This window comes from Kogia breviceps, chromosome 16 (genome assembly GCF_026419965.1).
Source record: "Kogia breviceps isolate mKogBre1 chromosome 16, mKogBre1 haplotype 1, whole genome shotgun sequence".
Classification (NCBI taxonomy): Eukaryota; Metazoa; Chordata; class Mammalia; order Artiodactyla; family Physeteridae; genus Kogia; species Kogia breviceps.
Window position 1 is genome coordinate 6,058,461 of NC_081325.1, and position 16,757 is coordinate 6,075,217.

Here is a 16,757-nt window from a genome sequence, read left to right on the forward strand (position 1 = left end):
AAAAAATAACATGCAAAGGAATCCCCATAAGGTTATCAGCTGATTTTTCAGCAGAAATTCTACAGGCCAGAAGGGAGTGGCAGGATATACTTAAAGTGAGGAAAGAGAAAAACCTACAACCAAGATTGCTCTACCCAGCAAGGATCTCATTCAGATTCAACAGAGAAATCAAAAGCTTTTCAGACAAGCAAAAGCTAACAGAACTCAGCACCACCAAACCAGCTTCATAACAGATGCTAAAGAAACTTCTCCAGGCAGGAAACACAAGAGAAGAAAAAGACCCACAAAAACAAACCCAAAACAATTAAGAAAATGGTAATAGGAACATACATATCAATAATAACCTTGAATGTAAATGGATTAAATGCCCCAACCAAAAGACACAGACTGACTGAATGGATACAAAAACAAGACCCATATATATGCTGTCTACAAGAGACCCACTTCAGACCTAGGGAAACATACAGACTGAAAGTGAAGGGATGGAAAAAGATATTCCATGCACATGGAAATCAAAAGAAAGCTGGAGTAGCAACACTCGTATCAGATAAAATAGAGTTTAAAATAAAGACTGTTACAAGAGATAAGGAGGGACACTACATAATGATCAATCCAAGAAGAAGATATAACAATTATAAATGTTTATGCACCCATCATAGGAGCACCTCAATACATAAGGCAAATGCTAACAACCATGAAAGGAGAAATCGACAGTAACACTATAAGAGTAGGGTCCTTTAACATGCCACTTACATCAATAGACAGATCATCCAAACAGAAAATAAATAAGGAAATACAAGCTTTAAATGACACAACAGACCAGATAGATTTAATTGATATTTATAGAACATTCCACCCCAAAGTGGCAGAATACACTTTCTTCTCAAGTGCACATGGAACATTCTCCAGGATAGATCACATCTTGGGTCACAAATCAAGCCTCGGAAAATTTAAGAAAGTTGAAATCGTATCAAGCATCTTTTCTGACCACGATGCTGTGAGACTGGAAATCAATTACAGGAAAAAAACTGAAAGAAACACAAACACGCAGAAGCTAAACAGTGTGCTACTAAATAACCAAGAGATCACTGAAGAAATCAAAGAAGAAATGTAAAAAAATACATAGAAACAAATGACAACGAAAACGTGATGACCCAAAACCTATGGGAGGCAGCAAAAGCAGTTCTAAGAGGAAAGTTTATAGCAATTCAATCTCACCTCAAGAAACAAGAAAAATCTCAAGTAAACAGTCTAACCCTACAGACTTAAAACAACTAGAGAAAGAACAAAGAAAACCCAAACTCAGTAGAAGGAAAGAAATCATAAAAATCAGAGCAGAAATAAATGAAATAGAAATGAAGAAAACAACAGCAAACAAACAAAACTAAAAGCTGGTTCTTTGAGAAGATAAACAAAACTGAGAAACCCTTAGCCAGACTCATCAAGAAAAAAGGGCAGAGAACACAAATCAATAAAATTAGAAATGAAAAAGGAGAAATCACAACTGACACTGCAGAAATACAAAGAATTATGAGACTACTACAAACAACTATATGCCAATAAAATGTACAACCACAAAGAAATGGACAAATTCTTGGAAAGGTACAATTTTCCAAGACTGAACCAGGAAGAATTAGAAATAATAAACAGACCTATCACAAGAAATGAAATTGAAACCATAATTTAAAATCTTCCAACAAACAGAAGTCCAGGACCAGATGGCTTCACAGGTGAATTCTATCAAACATTTAGAGAAGAGCTAACACCCAACCTTCTCAAACTCTTCCAAAGAATTGCAGAGGGAGAAACACTCCCAAATTCATTCTATGAAACCACCATCACCCTGATACCAAAACCAGAAACAGGTATCACAAAAAAAGAAACTTACAGACCAATATCACTGATGAACATAGATGCAAAAATCCTGAACAAAATACCAGCAAACAGAATCCAACAACACATTAAAAGGATCATACACCATGATCAAGTGGGATTTATCCCAGGGATGCAAGGATTCTTCAATATATGCAAATCAATCAAAGGGATACACCACATTAGCAAATTAAGGAATAAAAATCATATGATCATCTCGATAGATGCAGAAAAAGCTTTTGACAAAATTTAACACCGGGGGCTTCCCTGGTGGCGCAGTGGTTGAGAATCCGCCTGCCGATGCAGGGGACATGGGTTTGTGCCCCGGTCCGGGAAGATCCCACATGCCGCGGAGCGGCTGGGCCCGTGAGCCATGGCCGCTGAGCCTGTGCGTCTGGACCCTGTGCTCTGCAATGGGAGAGGCCACAACAGTGAGAGGCCCGCGTACCACAAAAAAAAAAACAAAACAAAAAACCCCACTGATCTATGATAAAAACTCTCCAGAAAATGGGCATAGAGGGAACCTACCTCAACATAATAAATGCCATATATGACAAACCCACAGCAAGCATCATACTCAATGGTGAAAAACTGAAAGCATTTCCACTAAGATCAGGAACAAGATAAGGATGTCCACTCTTGCCACTTACTCAACAGTTTTGGAAGTCCTAGCCATGGCAATCAGAGAAGAAAAAGAAATAAAAGGAATACAAATTGGAAAAGAAGAAGTAAAACTGTCTCTGTTTGCAGATGACATGATATTATACATAGAAAATCCAAAGATGCCACCAGAAAACTGCTAGAAGTAATCAATAAAATTGGTAAGGTTGCAGGATACAAAATTAATGCACTGAAATCTCCAGCATTCCTATACACCAACAACGAAAAATCAGAAAGAGAAATTAAGGAAACACTCCCATTTACCATGGCAACAAAAGGAATAAAATACCTAGGAATAAACCTGCTTAAGGAGGCAAAAGACTTGTACTCACAAAACTATAACACACTGGTGAAAGAAATCAAAGATGACATAAACACATGGAGAAATATACCATGTTCTTGGATTGGAAGAATCAAAATTGTGAAAATGACTGTACTACCCAAAGCAATCTACAGATTCAATGTAATCCCTATCAAACTACCAATGGCATTCTTCACAGAATTAGAACAAAATATTTTACAATTCATATGGAAACACAAAAGACTCCGAATGGCCAAAGCAATCTTGAGAAAGAAAGACGGAGTTGGAGGAATCACGATCCCTGACTTCAAACTATACCACAAAGCTACAGTAATCAAAACAGTATGGTAGGGCTTCCCTGGTGGCACAGTGGTTGAGAATCTGCCTGCCAATGCAGGGGACATGGGTTCGTGCCCCGGTCCGGGAGGATCCCACATGCCGCAGAGCAGCTGGGCCTGTGACCCATGGCCGCTGAGCCTGCCCGTCTGGAGCTGGTGCTCTGCAATGGGAGAGGCCACAGCAGTGAGAGGCCCGCGTATTGCAAAAAAAAAAAAAAAAAAAAAAGCACCAACAAAACAAAAACAGTATGGTACTGGCACAAAAACAGAAATATAGATCAATGGTACAGGATAGAAGGCCCAGAGATAAACCCACGCACATATGGGCACCTAATTTATGACAAAGGAGGCAAGAACATACAGTGGAGAAAAGACAGCCTCTTCAGTAAGTGGTGCTGGGAAAACTGGACAGCTACATGTAAAAGAATGAAATTAGAACACTCCCTAACACCATACACAAAAATAAACTCCAAGTGGATTAAAGACCTAAATGTAAGACCAGACAGTATAAAACTCTTAGAGGAAAACATAGGAAAAACACTGTTTGACATAAACCACAGCAATATCTTTTTTGACCCACTTCCTACAGTAATGGAAATAAAAACAAAAATAAACACATGGGACTTAATTAAACTTAAAAGCTTTTTCACAGCAAAGGAAACCATAAACAAGACAAAAAGACAACCCTCAGGATAGCAGAATATATTTGCAAATGAAACAACAAAGGATTAATCTCCAAATATACAAACAGCTCATGGAGCTCAATATCAAAAAAACAAACAATTCAATTAAAAAATCGGCAGAAGACCTAAATAGACATTTCACCAAAGAAGACATACAGATGGCCAAGAGGCACATGAAAAGATGCTCAACATCACTAATTATTAGGGAAATGCAAATCAAAACTACAGTGAGGTATCACCTCATGCTGGTCAGAATGGTCATTATCAAAAAATCTAGAAACAAAAAATGCTGGAGAGGGTGTGGTGAAAAGGGAACCCTCCTGCACTGTCGGTGGGAATGTAAATTGATACAGCCACTCTGGAGAACAGTATGGAGGTTCCTTAAAAAACTAAAAATAGAACTACCATACGACCCAGCAATCCCACTACTGGGCATATATCCTGAGAAAACCATAATTCAAAAAGAGTCATGTACCACAATGTTCACTGCAGCTCTATTTAGAATTGCCAGGACATGGAAGCAACCTAAGTGTCCATCAACAGATGAATGGATAAAGAAGATGTGGCACATATATATAATGGAATATTACTCAGCTATAAAAAGAAACGAAATTGAGTTATTTGTAGTGAGGTGGATGGACCTAGAGTCTGTCATACAGAGTGAAGTAAGTCAGAAAGAGAAAAACTAATACCGTATGCTAACACATATTTATGGAATCTAAGAGAAAAAGAAAAAAGAGGTTCTGAAGAACCTAGGGATAGAACAGAAATAAAGACGCAGATGTAGAGAATGGACTTAATGACACGGGGAGGGAGAAATGTAAACTGGGATGAAGTGAGAGAGTGGCAAGGACATATATACACTACCAAATGTTAAACAGATAGCTAGTGGGAAGCAGCCACATAGCACAGGGAGATCAGCTCGGTGCTTTGTGACCCCCTAGAGGGGTGGGATAGGGAGGATGGGAGGGAGGCTCAAGAGGGAGGGGACATGGGGACATATGTATGCATATGGCTGATTCACTTTGGTGTACAACAGAAACTAACACAGTACTATGAACCAATTATACTCCGACGAAGATCTATGAAAAAAAAGATTAAAAAAATTAAAATAGAATGTTTAACAATACTAGATAATGCTGGATGGAGCAAATGGAGTTCAAGTATTATAGAATACTTGAATTTTGGGGGGGCAGTGGTTAAAATATTTTTTACAATATACTCTAATAAGTCAAGGATACATACTGTAATCTCTAGGGTAAGCATGAAAAGAACAGTAAAAGACTGCATAATTAATAAACTAATATGAAGAAAAAAGAACACTCCAGCAATGAAAGTTAGTGGAGATATTGAAATAGGTAACACACTTCCCAGAGATTTAAAACAAACCAGTCAATAAAATCTTACAAGAGTTATGCAATGGATACCTTATTAAATCTTCTTTGATTTGCATGCTCTCCTCTACATTAATTAGCGGGAAAAAAGTCAAAAGCCAAAAATCAAAACATATTTATAAAAGCCAGCAACAACAAGTGAAAAACATGCTTGTCTATTAAATATTACTTCTGAGGTATAGAATAATGAAACAAAGCTTATGAAAAGATGGGTTTGGAATATTCATTCTGGAATCAATTTCATTCAACAAAGTAATTAAGAAGTCTATTGTGTATCAACTGACTCTGCCTAAACACAAAAAAAAATTCAAAAAAATTAAACTACTAAAAAATAACAAATACCGGAAAGATATCCCAGCTTTGATAAGCAAACATATAAAGCTGCAGGTATTGAACCACACAGAACTTTCAAAACACAGAAATGTGAACTCTGCGTTCAGCAGGAGAGTCGAGCTAAATTTAAAAATCATTGTTCATGTAAAGATAATGTTATGGACTGGATGCACCTGCCCCTCTCCAAATTCATATGATGGAACCCTAATTGCCAGTACGATGCTATTTGGAGATGGGACCCTTGGGATGTCATTTAGGTCTTAAGGGCTGAGAATAGTGCTCTTATAAGAGACTCGAGAGAGCCTGCTTCTCCCTCTCTCTTCGCCATAAGAGGCCACAGAGAGAAGGTGGCTGTCTGCAAACCAGGAAGACAGCCCTCACCCATCGGTGAATCTGCCAGCACCTTAAACCCTGGACTGCCTGGCCTCCAGACTGTGAGAAATAAATGCTTATTGTTTAACCCACCCAGTCTATGGTATTTTTGTTACAGCAGCCCAAACTAAGACAGAATACATGTGATATATTATTAAACAATAAGGGCAAGGAAAATGTACTATTAAATGAAAAGGAAAATAATAGGCATTCTGTGTAAGTTTATGTTTCCGATGTTGAACATTTCTAAAATACTAACAAAATCACTGAGAAAGGATGGCATGTTCAATTATCATGTACAGCTGACCCTTGAACAAAGCAGGGGTCAGGAGGTGACCCTATGCACAGCTGAAAATCCACATATAACTCACAGTTGGGCCCCTGTATACGTGGTTCCTCTGTACCTGGCCTGCACCTGTGGATTCAAGCCACCGTAGATGCTGCAGTGCTACAGTATTTACTATTGAAAAAAATCCTCATATAAGTGAAGCCGTGCAGTTCAAACCCATGTTGTCCACGGGTTAACGGTACATGAGTTTTCTACCAGGACAAAATTTTCTAAGTTTACTATCAACACAGACAAAAAGACTCTCTGAGAAGACTTGAATCACTCAGTCCGCATTCTAACAGACGTGTACTTGGCTTTCTTACCAACAGAAGATACTATACACATCTGTAATTCAAGAAAGTAAGTAGGTTTAGCTTTAGTCAGGGAAACACAAAAAAAGATGTGTTTTTGTGAGCCATTAATCAACTGATCTATATTTGTGTATGAAGAAAAATGAACAAAACCTTTAACACAGGCACCAGATTCAAGAGTAGTAACCGAGAGTCATATTATTCCGGCATCTTCGTTCGTATGTTTTAGGGAACGAGATATGACCCACGCTCATCTCAATTCATGTGATAATGGACACTGTCAAGTGACCGAAGGGCAGGCCTCCCCACTGACGTGTGTGAAAATCAGCACTAACGACTTCTCAAGTCATATTTCTGTGCGCATCACTGTATTTCATAGATAATAAATCAAAATAATAAATAATATTGATAATAAATATATATATTTATATAAATAAATATTGATAATAAATCAAAATAATAAATAATATTGATAATAAATATATATTTATTATATATATATTTATATAAATAAATATTGATAATAAATCAAAATGCTACTCAATTTTATTTCTACCACGACTGAAATGCCTGCATCCAGACAGACAGACAGACAGACAGACTTCTACATGTTTCCTGAGTCCATGTGAGCCTCTGAGGTGGCGCGCCACACGGGACAGAACACTGGGCTCAGGCGCCAGGAAGAAGCGTGGGGCTCGACAGGTGACCTTAGCGTCTCCGAGGGCCAGTGACGCCACGGCCAGTGAGGAGGCGATGTCTAACTTATGGGCTTGCTATGGAAATTAAATGAAAAATGTTTTAAGAGAGAAAAGGGAAGCAGGATGCAGTCAGTTACTGTTTGTAAAAGGGGGGCGGGGACAGGAGGCGAAGGCAAAAGCTACCCACCCTAAGCCAGAAAGTTTACTTTCCTGTGTTAGGTCTTTCCTTGCCCTGGGGTGTGACTCCTGGCAAGTCTTTCAGCTTCTGTTTTTTTATGGCTAAAATGGGGGAAATAACATGCTCTCTCATGAGGTTATCGTAAGGATCACATGAGTTAACATACATGAGAGCATTATGAGAACAACAAATGAACAATACATGAAAGGAAAAAAAAAAAAAACAACCCACAACTTTTCTTGACAGAAAAGCCAAGCAGGCAAAAAAGAGAAATTATGATTTCTCGTTTCCTGGCACACAGAATTTGATCTCTGTACGACATACTTCAAACAGCAATCACACCTCACGGTGATCACGGTGTGACCGTCTCCTCACTACACCGGCACTGCGCTACACACAGGAATATCACCGCTGGCTTTTCAGCAGCTAACGCATCATCAGGCATAAAGATGCTCAGCTGGTGCTTGTTGCACCTGCTCTTCCCATTGGGAAGCAATACACTAAGAAGTAGAAGAATTACCATTTTCTCTCCGTAACCTTGTTATGAACTTCTTAGGAGGTATGACTCCAACCTTCTTCTTCTGGGTAGCGATGCTGTGGAAGAGGTCTGCTAAGCACGTGAGAAGACTCTCCTTCTTCCTAGGTTGACTCTTGTACGCGAGAACTTTTTCCCGAAACGGACGACAAAAATAAAGTGCTTGGAGAACTGAATTGCAGTAGCAAGTATTCCCAAACTAGAATAGAAAAAAAACATTTTTGTTAAATTTGAGACAACACATTTTTCAGAGAAAGAATTTCTAAAGCTGAGAGAAGAGAAAGACAAGATAGGGAATTGATGATCCTCGTAACTTTAAAGGCATCTGCGATTAGAAATAATTGTCCTGACTGCAAATCACCCATTCTGACATGAAATGGATGCTCCTGGCATCAGTTTCAGGTTAAAACTGAAGAAAACTACATGCAATAAACTTGGCCTTTATTAAAACTGAGTTAAAGAACTACATAGTTTAAATAGTGAGATTAGTTAAGGTTTAGGCTTCTGGAGAATTCCCTTTTCAATTCCCATTGTTATGACAGTACTGGTGGTATACAAAGCATTTTCCATACTGTACATTTAAAAAATGTAACTCTCATAAATTCTTTAAAAAAACCCATAAGAGTGAGGTTTACTGTCAGGTTCTTCAGTGCCATCCAAAAAATAAACAAAAACAAAAAATAAGGAAAAACAAGATGCTCTGAAATATTAGATGGAAAAGTGATCAACAGGACAGCCTAACCGCCACTGAAATGCCCAAGTGCCAGGTCACGTTATTCTCCGCCCGTCAGAAGGACACGGACTCGGCTCCAGAGTTGAACCCTGAACTGCAGCCCCACCTCTCACGGGCCACGTGGCCTGGGGCAGGTGACTGATCACTCAGCCTCAGTTTCCTTCTCTTTAATAACAGGGGAGAAAGTCGTCCTACTTTACAGAGAAAATAACAGAGTTTAATACATATTTTTTGCCGTCTTTTTTTCCTTCCCACTGATAGACACTGACTCCCAAAGCCGGCTAATAAAACCCCCAGAAGTCCATCACTGAGGACCTGGGGCGTAAACAAGGAACGAGGACAATTCTCAGAGAACTGCCACGGGGTGGGGTCAGGCATACAGTGAGCAGAAACAGGCAAGTGGAGAAGAGTGCTGAAGAACAGGCACTCTGCAATTACGTCCATAAACACATGCACATGTTTGCTTATATTTTAAAACTAGGAAGGATACATCAAAAGCTAATAAAAAAGGTTATGTATAGAGAAAGGGAAAAGAGTAGAGAGCAATGAAAGTGACACTGCTGTACATGTACACGGTTATAAAAAGTTTACTTTGTACCCATATTTTTAAAAACTAAATTAAAATGGAACAGAAAGAACAAATTCCTAAAATTGAAAATAAATAGAAATAAATCAGACCTAAATGTGTACCAAGTTGGTGGTAGAACTACGTAAAGAAAACAATGAGGGCTTCCCTGGTGGTGCACCGGTTAAGAATCCGCCTGCCGATGCAGGGGACACGGGCTCGAGCCCTGGTCCGGGAAGATCCCACATGCTGCGGAGCAACTAAGCCCGTGTGCCACAACTACTGAGCCCACGAGCCACAAGTACTGAAGCCCACGCGCCTAGAGCCCGTGCTCTGCAACAAGAGAAGCCACTGCAGTGAGAAGCCGGCACCGCAAGGAAGAGTAGCCCCCGCTCGCCGCAACTAGAGAAAGCCCGCGCACAGCAAAAAAAACCCCAACACAACCAAATAAAGTAAATTTTAAAATAAATAAAGCTTTTAAAGAAAAGAAAAGAATGACTTCAAATAACTTTAAAACACAGGATTTTTACTATCCATGCCTACTGAACTACAGTCTAAGAACAGAAAGAACGAAGAAGTCTTAAAACAGCATTCAGTACTCACACTGTTAGAATTAACCCATTGATATTGCTATTTTGAAACCACTAAAGATATACTGTAAGACAAAGCACGGAAGGAATTCTGTTAATTTCCCCTAGGAATCAAAAAGAATAATTTTTTAAAATTTATTTTTGTCTGCGTTGGGTCTTCGTTGCTGCGCGCAGGCTTTCTTGAGTTGTGGCGAGCGGGGCCTACTCTTCGTTGCAGTGTGTGGGCTTCTCATTGCAGTGGCTTCTCTGTCGTGGAGCAGAGGCTCTAGGCGTGTGGGCTTCAGCAGTTGTGGCACACGGGCTCAGCAGTTGTGGCACGCAGGCTCTAGAGTGCAGGCTCAGTAGTTGTGGAGCATGGGCTTAGTTGCTCCGCAGCATGAGGCATCTTCCTGGACCAGGGCTCGAACCCGTGTCCCCTGCATTGGCAGGCAGATTCTCAACCACTGCGCCACCAGGGAAGCCCGTAATCAAATTTTTTAAGGTAAAGGAAAAAAGATACAATAGTAAAAATCAGAAGAGTAAAAGCCCTTTAAAGTTAAATTGGAATTAGAAATAGCAGTATAAACTCATGCCTCTTTGTAAATCTTAAAGTGTGTGTGTGTGTGTTTGCGTTCTCAGGTTCTGTCCACTGAAAAGGCCTCCACATCAGTAAATTTCCCCTTCATCCAGACTGTGGCCTCTACAAACCCTTTTCCCACAAAAAGGAACTAGGACAACTTACAGACAGGGCTGTACAACGTAACGGACAGGAGAGGTACAATGCACAAGATTAGCCTGGAATATCTTTTTGTGTGGCTGGAAGAGCCAACTTTCATCAAGAAGAATTACTGCAATGGATTAAAAAGCACATCAACTACGCAAATATCTATGTGGTTGATCAGTCTGCAGTGCAAGTTGTAAACAAGAATATAAAAAAGGAAAGCATCAAAGTTTTACCCCACCTTTCTCATAAAAACCACATTTCAGGGGGCATTAAAGTTATTGTTTAGAGAATAATTCTGGCTAATAAATCCAGAAGAAATCACTGTAAGTAATGGATTGGGTAATAATTATCCCTGGATACCTAAAACATTTGGTTGAAGGCTGGTGGGGAACTTTAAAACGGGGGGCTCAGACCTGAACGCCCAATGCATTCCAGCATCATTCAAAATGAACGGCCAAAACTTTACATCCCGTGATGTGGTGCACCAAGAAATACGTAGCAATTCCTATAAAGTATTCTTGCCTTAAAAGACGAAATAAAATCCCTAAACTTTAACCAAGTGTCTAGACTGAACTACCAATTTACAAGATACTCAGGGAACAGAGGAAGAAGTTAAATACCCCAAAAAAGGAACAGGACCACAGACTCAGTGAAGACGTACAACTTCTAGGTTCACATTGCTAGTCAGAGCCAAGAACTGATTTCGTAAAGACAGATGCGTTTACAGGCTTTCCAGAGAAATGCTGAAAGTGTATGACGATGGTGCCTCGATATTACTGATCATGAATACAACCATGGATATCCTTCAATAAAGCCTATCCAGGGGCTCAGTACACCTGCAGTAGAATCTCCAATACTACTAAGATTATCTTACCAATTAATCAGTATTAATTAGTCTGAAAAATACTAGTAATTGTACAACAGTCTAATGACCCCAATGGCCAACAAACTATGGCTTTGTAAACTGAACAGAAGATACAATCCCCATAATTCGGACATTTTATTAAACAATAAACAACAGCGAACTATAACAACTTCCACAGGAAGTTAAACAGGAAGTTAAGCAGGAAGATAAACAAAAGACAGCATCTTACAGTATATTAGAAACATTTATGATGATGAAGCTTGACCTACTAATAAAAAAGCAAATAAAATAAGCTGAGGAGCTGGCATGTAGAGAATGCGGAAGTCAGCCTCCTGCTAATCTTCTGACTACAAGCAATAGGTAACATTACAACCAGTCTTTGAGGCTTTTTCTATTACGGTCTTCTTTACTTACCTTCATCAACCCCGTTAAAGAAAAATTAGAGGTTGAAGCTACTACTAGGTCTCCAGAATAAACTAACTTTCAATCTTATTCATAACTCTGAAGATTTTCCTTCAATTTCCCTGATTTTTAGTAGTAACTTTCACTGAAGTTCCTGAAACCTAAAAACGCATCCTTCAAGTATACAGCTTTCATGCAACAGACTGTCTGGGATGATTTCCTCTGCACTCTTGCTTCTGAATAGGGCTGAAACCTACCCTGTGCTTTTTTCAGCTGGTTCTGAAGGTCAAAGGTATGACCAGGTTTAAAATCAGGGGAAACAAATATTAAAGGTCTGATCGCTGACTTCTCAATTGCACAGTGACCTATCCCTGTTTTCTCTAAGTCTTGGGAAAAAAAAAAAAAAAAAAAAGATTTCTCATATCCCCATCAATGAGATCATTTTGAGCACAAATCCCTAATACATGCATATCTGTTTAGAAATAATATATGTACTACATTACGTACACTAAAAATATAACAAATGTGATTAAGATGAACATTTCAAATTATTATACTAATATTTTGTTTTCACTAAAAATTATTAAGTAAGAGCAATGAGACTTAGTAATACTGCTTTTTTGTAAACTATGGGTTATAGATTTTAATAGAGTGATTTGACAGCTCAGTTATTTGGCTATGTAGTTTTAAGGGATATCAAAGTTGAAAAAGGTATCTCCATAAAGATACATACGTAGGTCCAAGTGGAAAAGACTATCTCCATGACAGCCTTTACTTTCTAAACTATGGTATTAGATAGTCGATCCTATCTACCAAATTTGTTTGAATTCATTTAAGTAATTATCTGTCTTGAGAGCAGCAAAGCCTGGCCACTGAGCACACAGGATCTAAAACCAAGCTATCTAGGTTCAAGCCTGGTTCTGCTACCCGACCCTGGGAAATTACCAAGCCACTCTCTCTTCATTGGTTTCCTCATCTGTAAATGACATTTATAACAGCACCCACCTCTACAACCTTGTAAAGAATTAAATGAATGATCTGCATGAAGAACTTATCATGGTTCAGAATACCTCATCACTACATGGTTATTTTTGAAACAACCTTTTTGAGCCATCTGTCCCTTTTGAAAAATTAGCTTAGCTGAAATAGATTAAATCCTGTAATCCCTAAGTCTACACCTGAATCATAATAGATTGCAACAGCACAAATGAATAAGAGGGGTGATACTTAGCCTTTGGTACTATGCAACTTGCAGTGACATAGGACCAATACACACGTGGACAGAGTAGTATGGGTGCCAGTGTCAACCAATTATTAAGAATCAGTAAAGCTTAACCTGTATCTTTCCTTTTTAGATAAAAATAAACACTAGAAATGCTCATATTTTGGTCCCCAATGAATCATCTTACATATTTCACTTGGAAACTACTGGTTTTAATCACAATTATGTCAACAGTATTACCTTTAAGAAATGTTTTTAAATGTTTAAGTGCCCCACGGGCCTCCATGCTGGCTGGCGATGGTGCCTTCCTGTGAACACCCTCCCTTCTATGGGAAGGCCCTCCTCCTCCAACCACAATCTGTTTAGGTGGCCCTGTTTTACATAAGTCTAGACCCCACGTGCCCCTACCCACCCGCTCTCTGCAGCCAGGTGAACCTAATCCAGATTCTCATGGACATCTGTTCCTCCCCCCTCCCTTGCTCCCCTGCCCCAGGCTTCCTCACGGGAACCGACTTCTCTGTGCTAGTTCTGTACGACTGTCAGTCACAAGCTCTTTTTCTTTCTTTTTTTCTGTGGTACGCAGGCCTCTCACTGTTGTGGCCTCTCCCGTTGCGGAGCACAGGCTCCGGACGCGCAGGCTCAGCGGCCACGGCTCACGGGCCCAGCCGCTCCGCGGCACGTGGGATCTTCCCGGACCGGGGCACGAACCCGCGTCCCCTGCATCGGCAGGCGGACTCTCAACCACTGCGCACCAGGGAAGCCCTTTTTTTGTTTTTGTTTTTAATTTTTTTTTGTTTTTTGGGGGTTTTAAAAATTTTTTTGTTTTTTTGACAAGCCCTTTTGTAGACCCTGCAACAAGGTCGGGCACTGGATCCAATCTGGCCAGAGGCCTTGGGGCAGAGTTCTTTGGTCAGGTTTGATATGGATGGTCTGGGATCTCTGAAGATATAAGACGGCCATCAGGTGGAGAGAAGCTAAAGGAAAAGGAAACCGATGCAAAAGAAGACAGAACCAAGAGACACAGGCCTAATCAACTTTACAACCTACAAATGGAAAGTTCCATTTTTATTTCTTGCTCTCCGCCATGATGGCCCCTGTTCCCTGGATTCAGAGTTCCAACTAGTGACTACTAGCAATTCAGGTTAAAAAGACTTTTATAAGATGGTCTAGCCCCACAAACCTACTTGTGTTTGGGAACCTACTGTGTTAGAAAATTAAAATAAACTCATATAATGAAATGATTTTTAAAAGGCTATTAATAATGGAGAGACTGGGCTTCCCTGCTGGCGCCGTGGTTGGGAATCCGCCTGCCAATGCAGGGGACAAGGGTTCGATCCCTGGTCCGGGAAGATCCCACATGCCGGGGAGCAACTAAGCCCGTGCGCCACAACTACTGAGCCTGCGCTCTACTAGAGCCCGTGAGCCATAACTACTGAAGCCCACGCGCCTGGAGCCCGTGCTCCGCAACAAGAGAACCCACCGCGGTGAGAGGCCCGGGCACCACAACGAAGAGTAGGCCCCGCTCGCCGCAACTAGAGAACGCCCGCACACAGCAACGAAGACCCAGTGCAGCCAAAATAATAATTATAATGAAATTTTTTAAAAATGGAGAGACTGCACAGAAAGTAGGAAAGAGACACTACTAGTCTAAACCACTACTCTCGGGCTTCCCTGGTGGTGCAGTGGTTGAGAGTCTGCCTGCCAATGCAGGGGACATGAGTTCGAGCCCTGATCTGGGAAAATCCCACATGCCGCAGAGCGGCTGGGCCCATGAGCCACGGCCGCTGCGCCTGCGCATCCAGAGCCTGTGCTCCGCAACGGGAGAGGCCACAACAGTGAGAAGCCCGCGCACCGCGATGAAGAGCGTCCCGCACCTGCCGCAACTAGAGAAAACCCCGGCACAGAAACCAAGACCCAGCACAGCCAAATAAATAAATAAATAAAATAAATTTAAATCACGACTATCAACTTTACTAAAATAAGTACTCATTAGCTACAAGACATAAAGGAAAAGGGCAATCTGGTTTATCAGATTAAACAATTTGTTTTCAAAGAATTTAGCTGTCTACAAACAGCAGACACATAAGGGGGGTATTTCACAGCAAGAGAAAGCTTCCAAAGGCTCCTCTCCCTCCTCAAGATGGCTTCTGCACCCCTGAGCGACACAAGCATTTCCCCTCTCCTAACATCCTGTACCATCAGAAATACTAACTTATTCACAAGAGTTAACCCAACAGGAAATCCCCACTCTATGTACTATGCAAATCACAGTGATGGCATCAGAGTTACCATTAAGAGTAAACGGCCATAAAAGCCATATTCCTCCAAGATAAAAATATCTACAGCTGAAAATAATGGAAAACAGATGGTTATTAACAAAGTAAAGAGTAACCACTCTGCATTTTCTGGTAGATTAATTAACTGTGGGGTTTTGGGGTTTTTTTTTTTTCTCCTTCTCTCCATTAAAAAAAAAGAAAAAAAGTCTAATTTTCTAACTGCCCAAATACACATACTATTTCCCAAAAGCAAGTGCTCTTGAGTGATTCTACCACTTACTGGTCGCAAAAAGGGATCCAATCAGGCAGATCTAATGGGAACCCTTTTCAGGATTAGCTTTCTGTAAGAGCAATTAAAGTGAGCCTGCACACTTAGCTAAGAGCAGACTGACGAAAAGAAAATATGCCTGTGCCTCACTTCAACAGAATCCAACTGCTAGGAAAGGTCAGCCACCAAGTGCCTTACAGCAGCTACTACCTTCCATGTTGTTTACAACACCAACTACTTGGCAGACAGGCACAGGGACAGGAGGAAGCTGTTAAAATGTTCGTCTCTCAATTAACTAAGGGGTCTCCCCGACCCCTCAAAGCTCCAACCTTAATTTTTTTTCCGTTTTTTTCTTTTTGCGGTATGCGGGCCTCTCACTGTTGCGGCCTCTCCCGTTGCGGAGCACAGGCTCCGGACGCGCAGGCTCAGCGGCCACGGCTCACGGGCCCAGCCGCTCCGCGGCACGTGGGATCCTCCCGGACCGGGGCACGAACCCGCGTCCCCCGCATCGGCAGGCGGACTCTCAACCACTGCGCCACCAAGGAAGCCCCCCCCAAAACTTTTTAAAGGGGAAAAAAAAAAAAAAAAGCCCTGTACATAAGAGATCGAGAACCAGAATGGCATCCACCCTCTCAGCATCAACAGAAGCCAGAAAGCAGCGGAGTAAGCCCTGAAAAATTCTGAAGGAAGGTTGTAACCTAGGATGGATATCTAGCTCTAACAATAACCAAAACAGTCTTAAATACACAAGATCTCAAAGTTTGTATCCATGCACATTTCCTAAACAAGCATCTACAGAATGTGTTCCACAAAGCAAGGGAGGAAAAACCCGGAAAGAAGTCGGGATGAAGGCAAGGAGACAAGTGCAGGGAATGTGACGGGCGATGGAAGAGACGTCACCAGGCACAGGCTGCACAGCAGGAGGACGGGGGGCTGGGGGGTACCTGACAGGCACCGCTCAGTGGCAACTGATCTTGAGAAGGTCTTTTTGGCTTTCTTTAGTTCTGCTGAAGGCTTTGGGAAGAATAAATGAAAGTTTAGGACATGGAAAAAATAAAGCAATGATTAATTCCATATTGGGAGAACTGGGGGAAAGTGAAGTTGGGCAGGGATGGTGAGAAAAGAGAGTG

At 40.9% G+C, this 16,757-nt stretch overlaps 1 protein-coding gene across 2 annotated transcripts in view; it reads right to left on the bottom strand.

Annotated features, from left to right (window-relative positions):
• Window positions 1–16,757, bottom strand: part of USP12 (ubiquitin specific peptidase 12) — a 78,516-nt gene that overhangs the window by 26,358 nt on the left and 35,401 nt on the right. For both annotated transcript variants that reach the window (XM_059042105.2, XM_067016834.1), the window contains exon 3: window positions 7,989–8,202. In XM_059042105.2, the coding sequence (XP_058898088.1) occupies window positions 7,989–8,202 (214 nt within the window). The remainder of the gene's footprint in view (window positions 1–7,988; window positions 8,203–16,757) is intronic.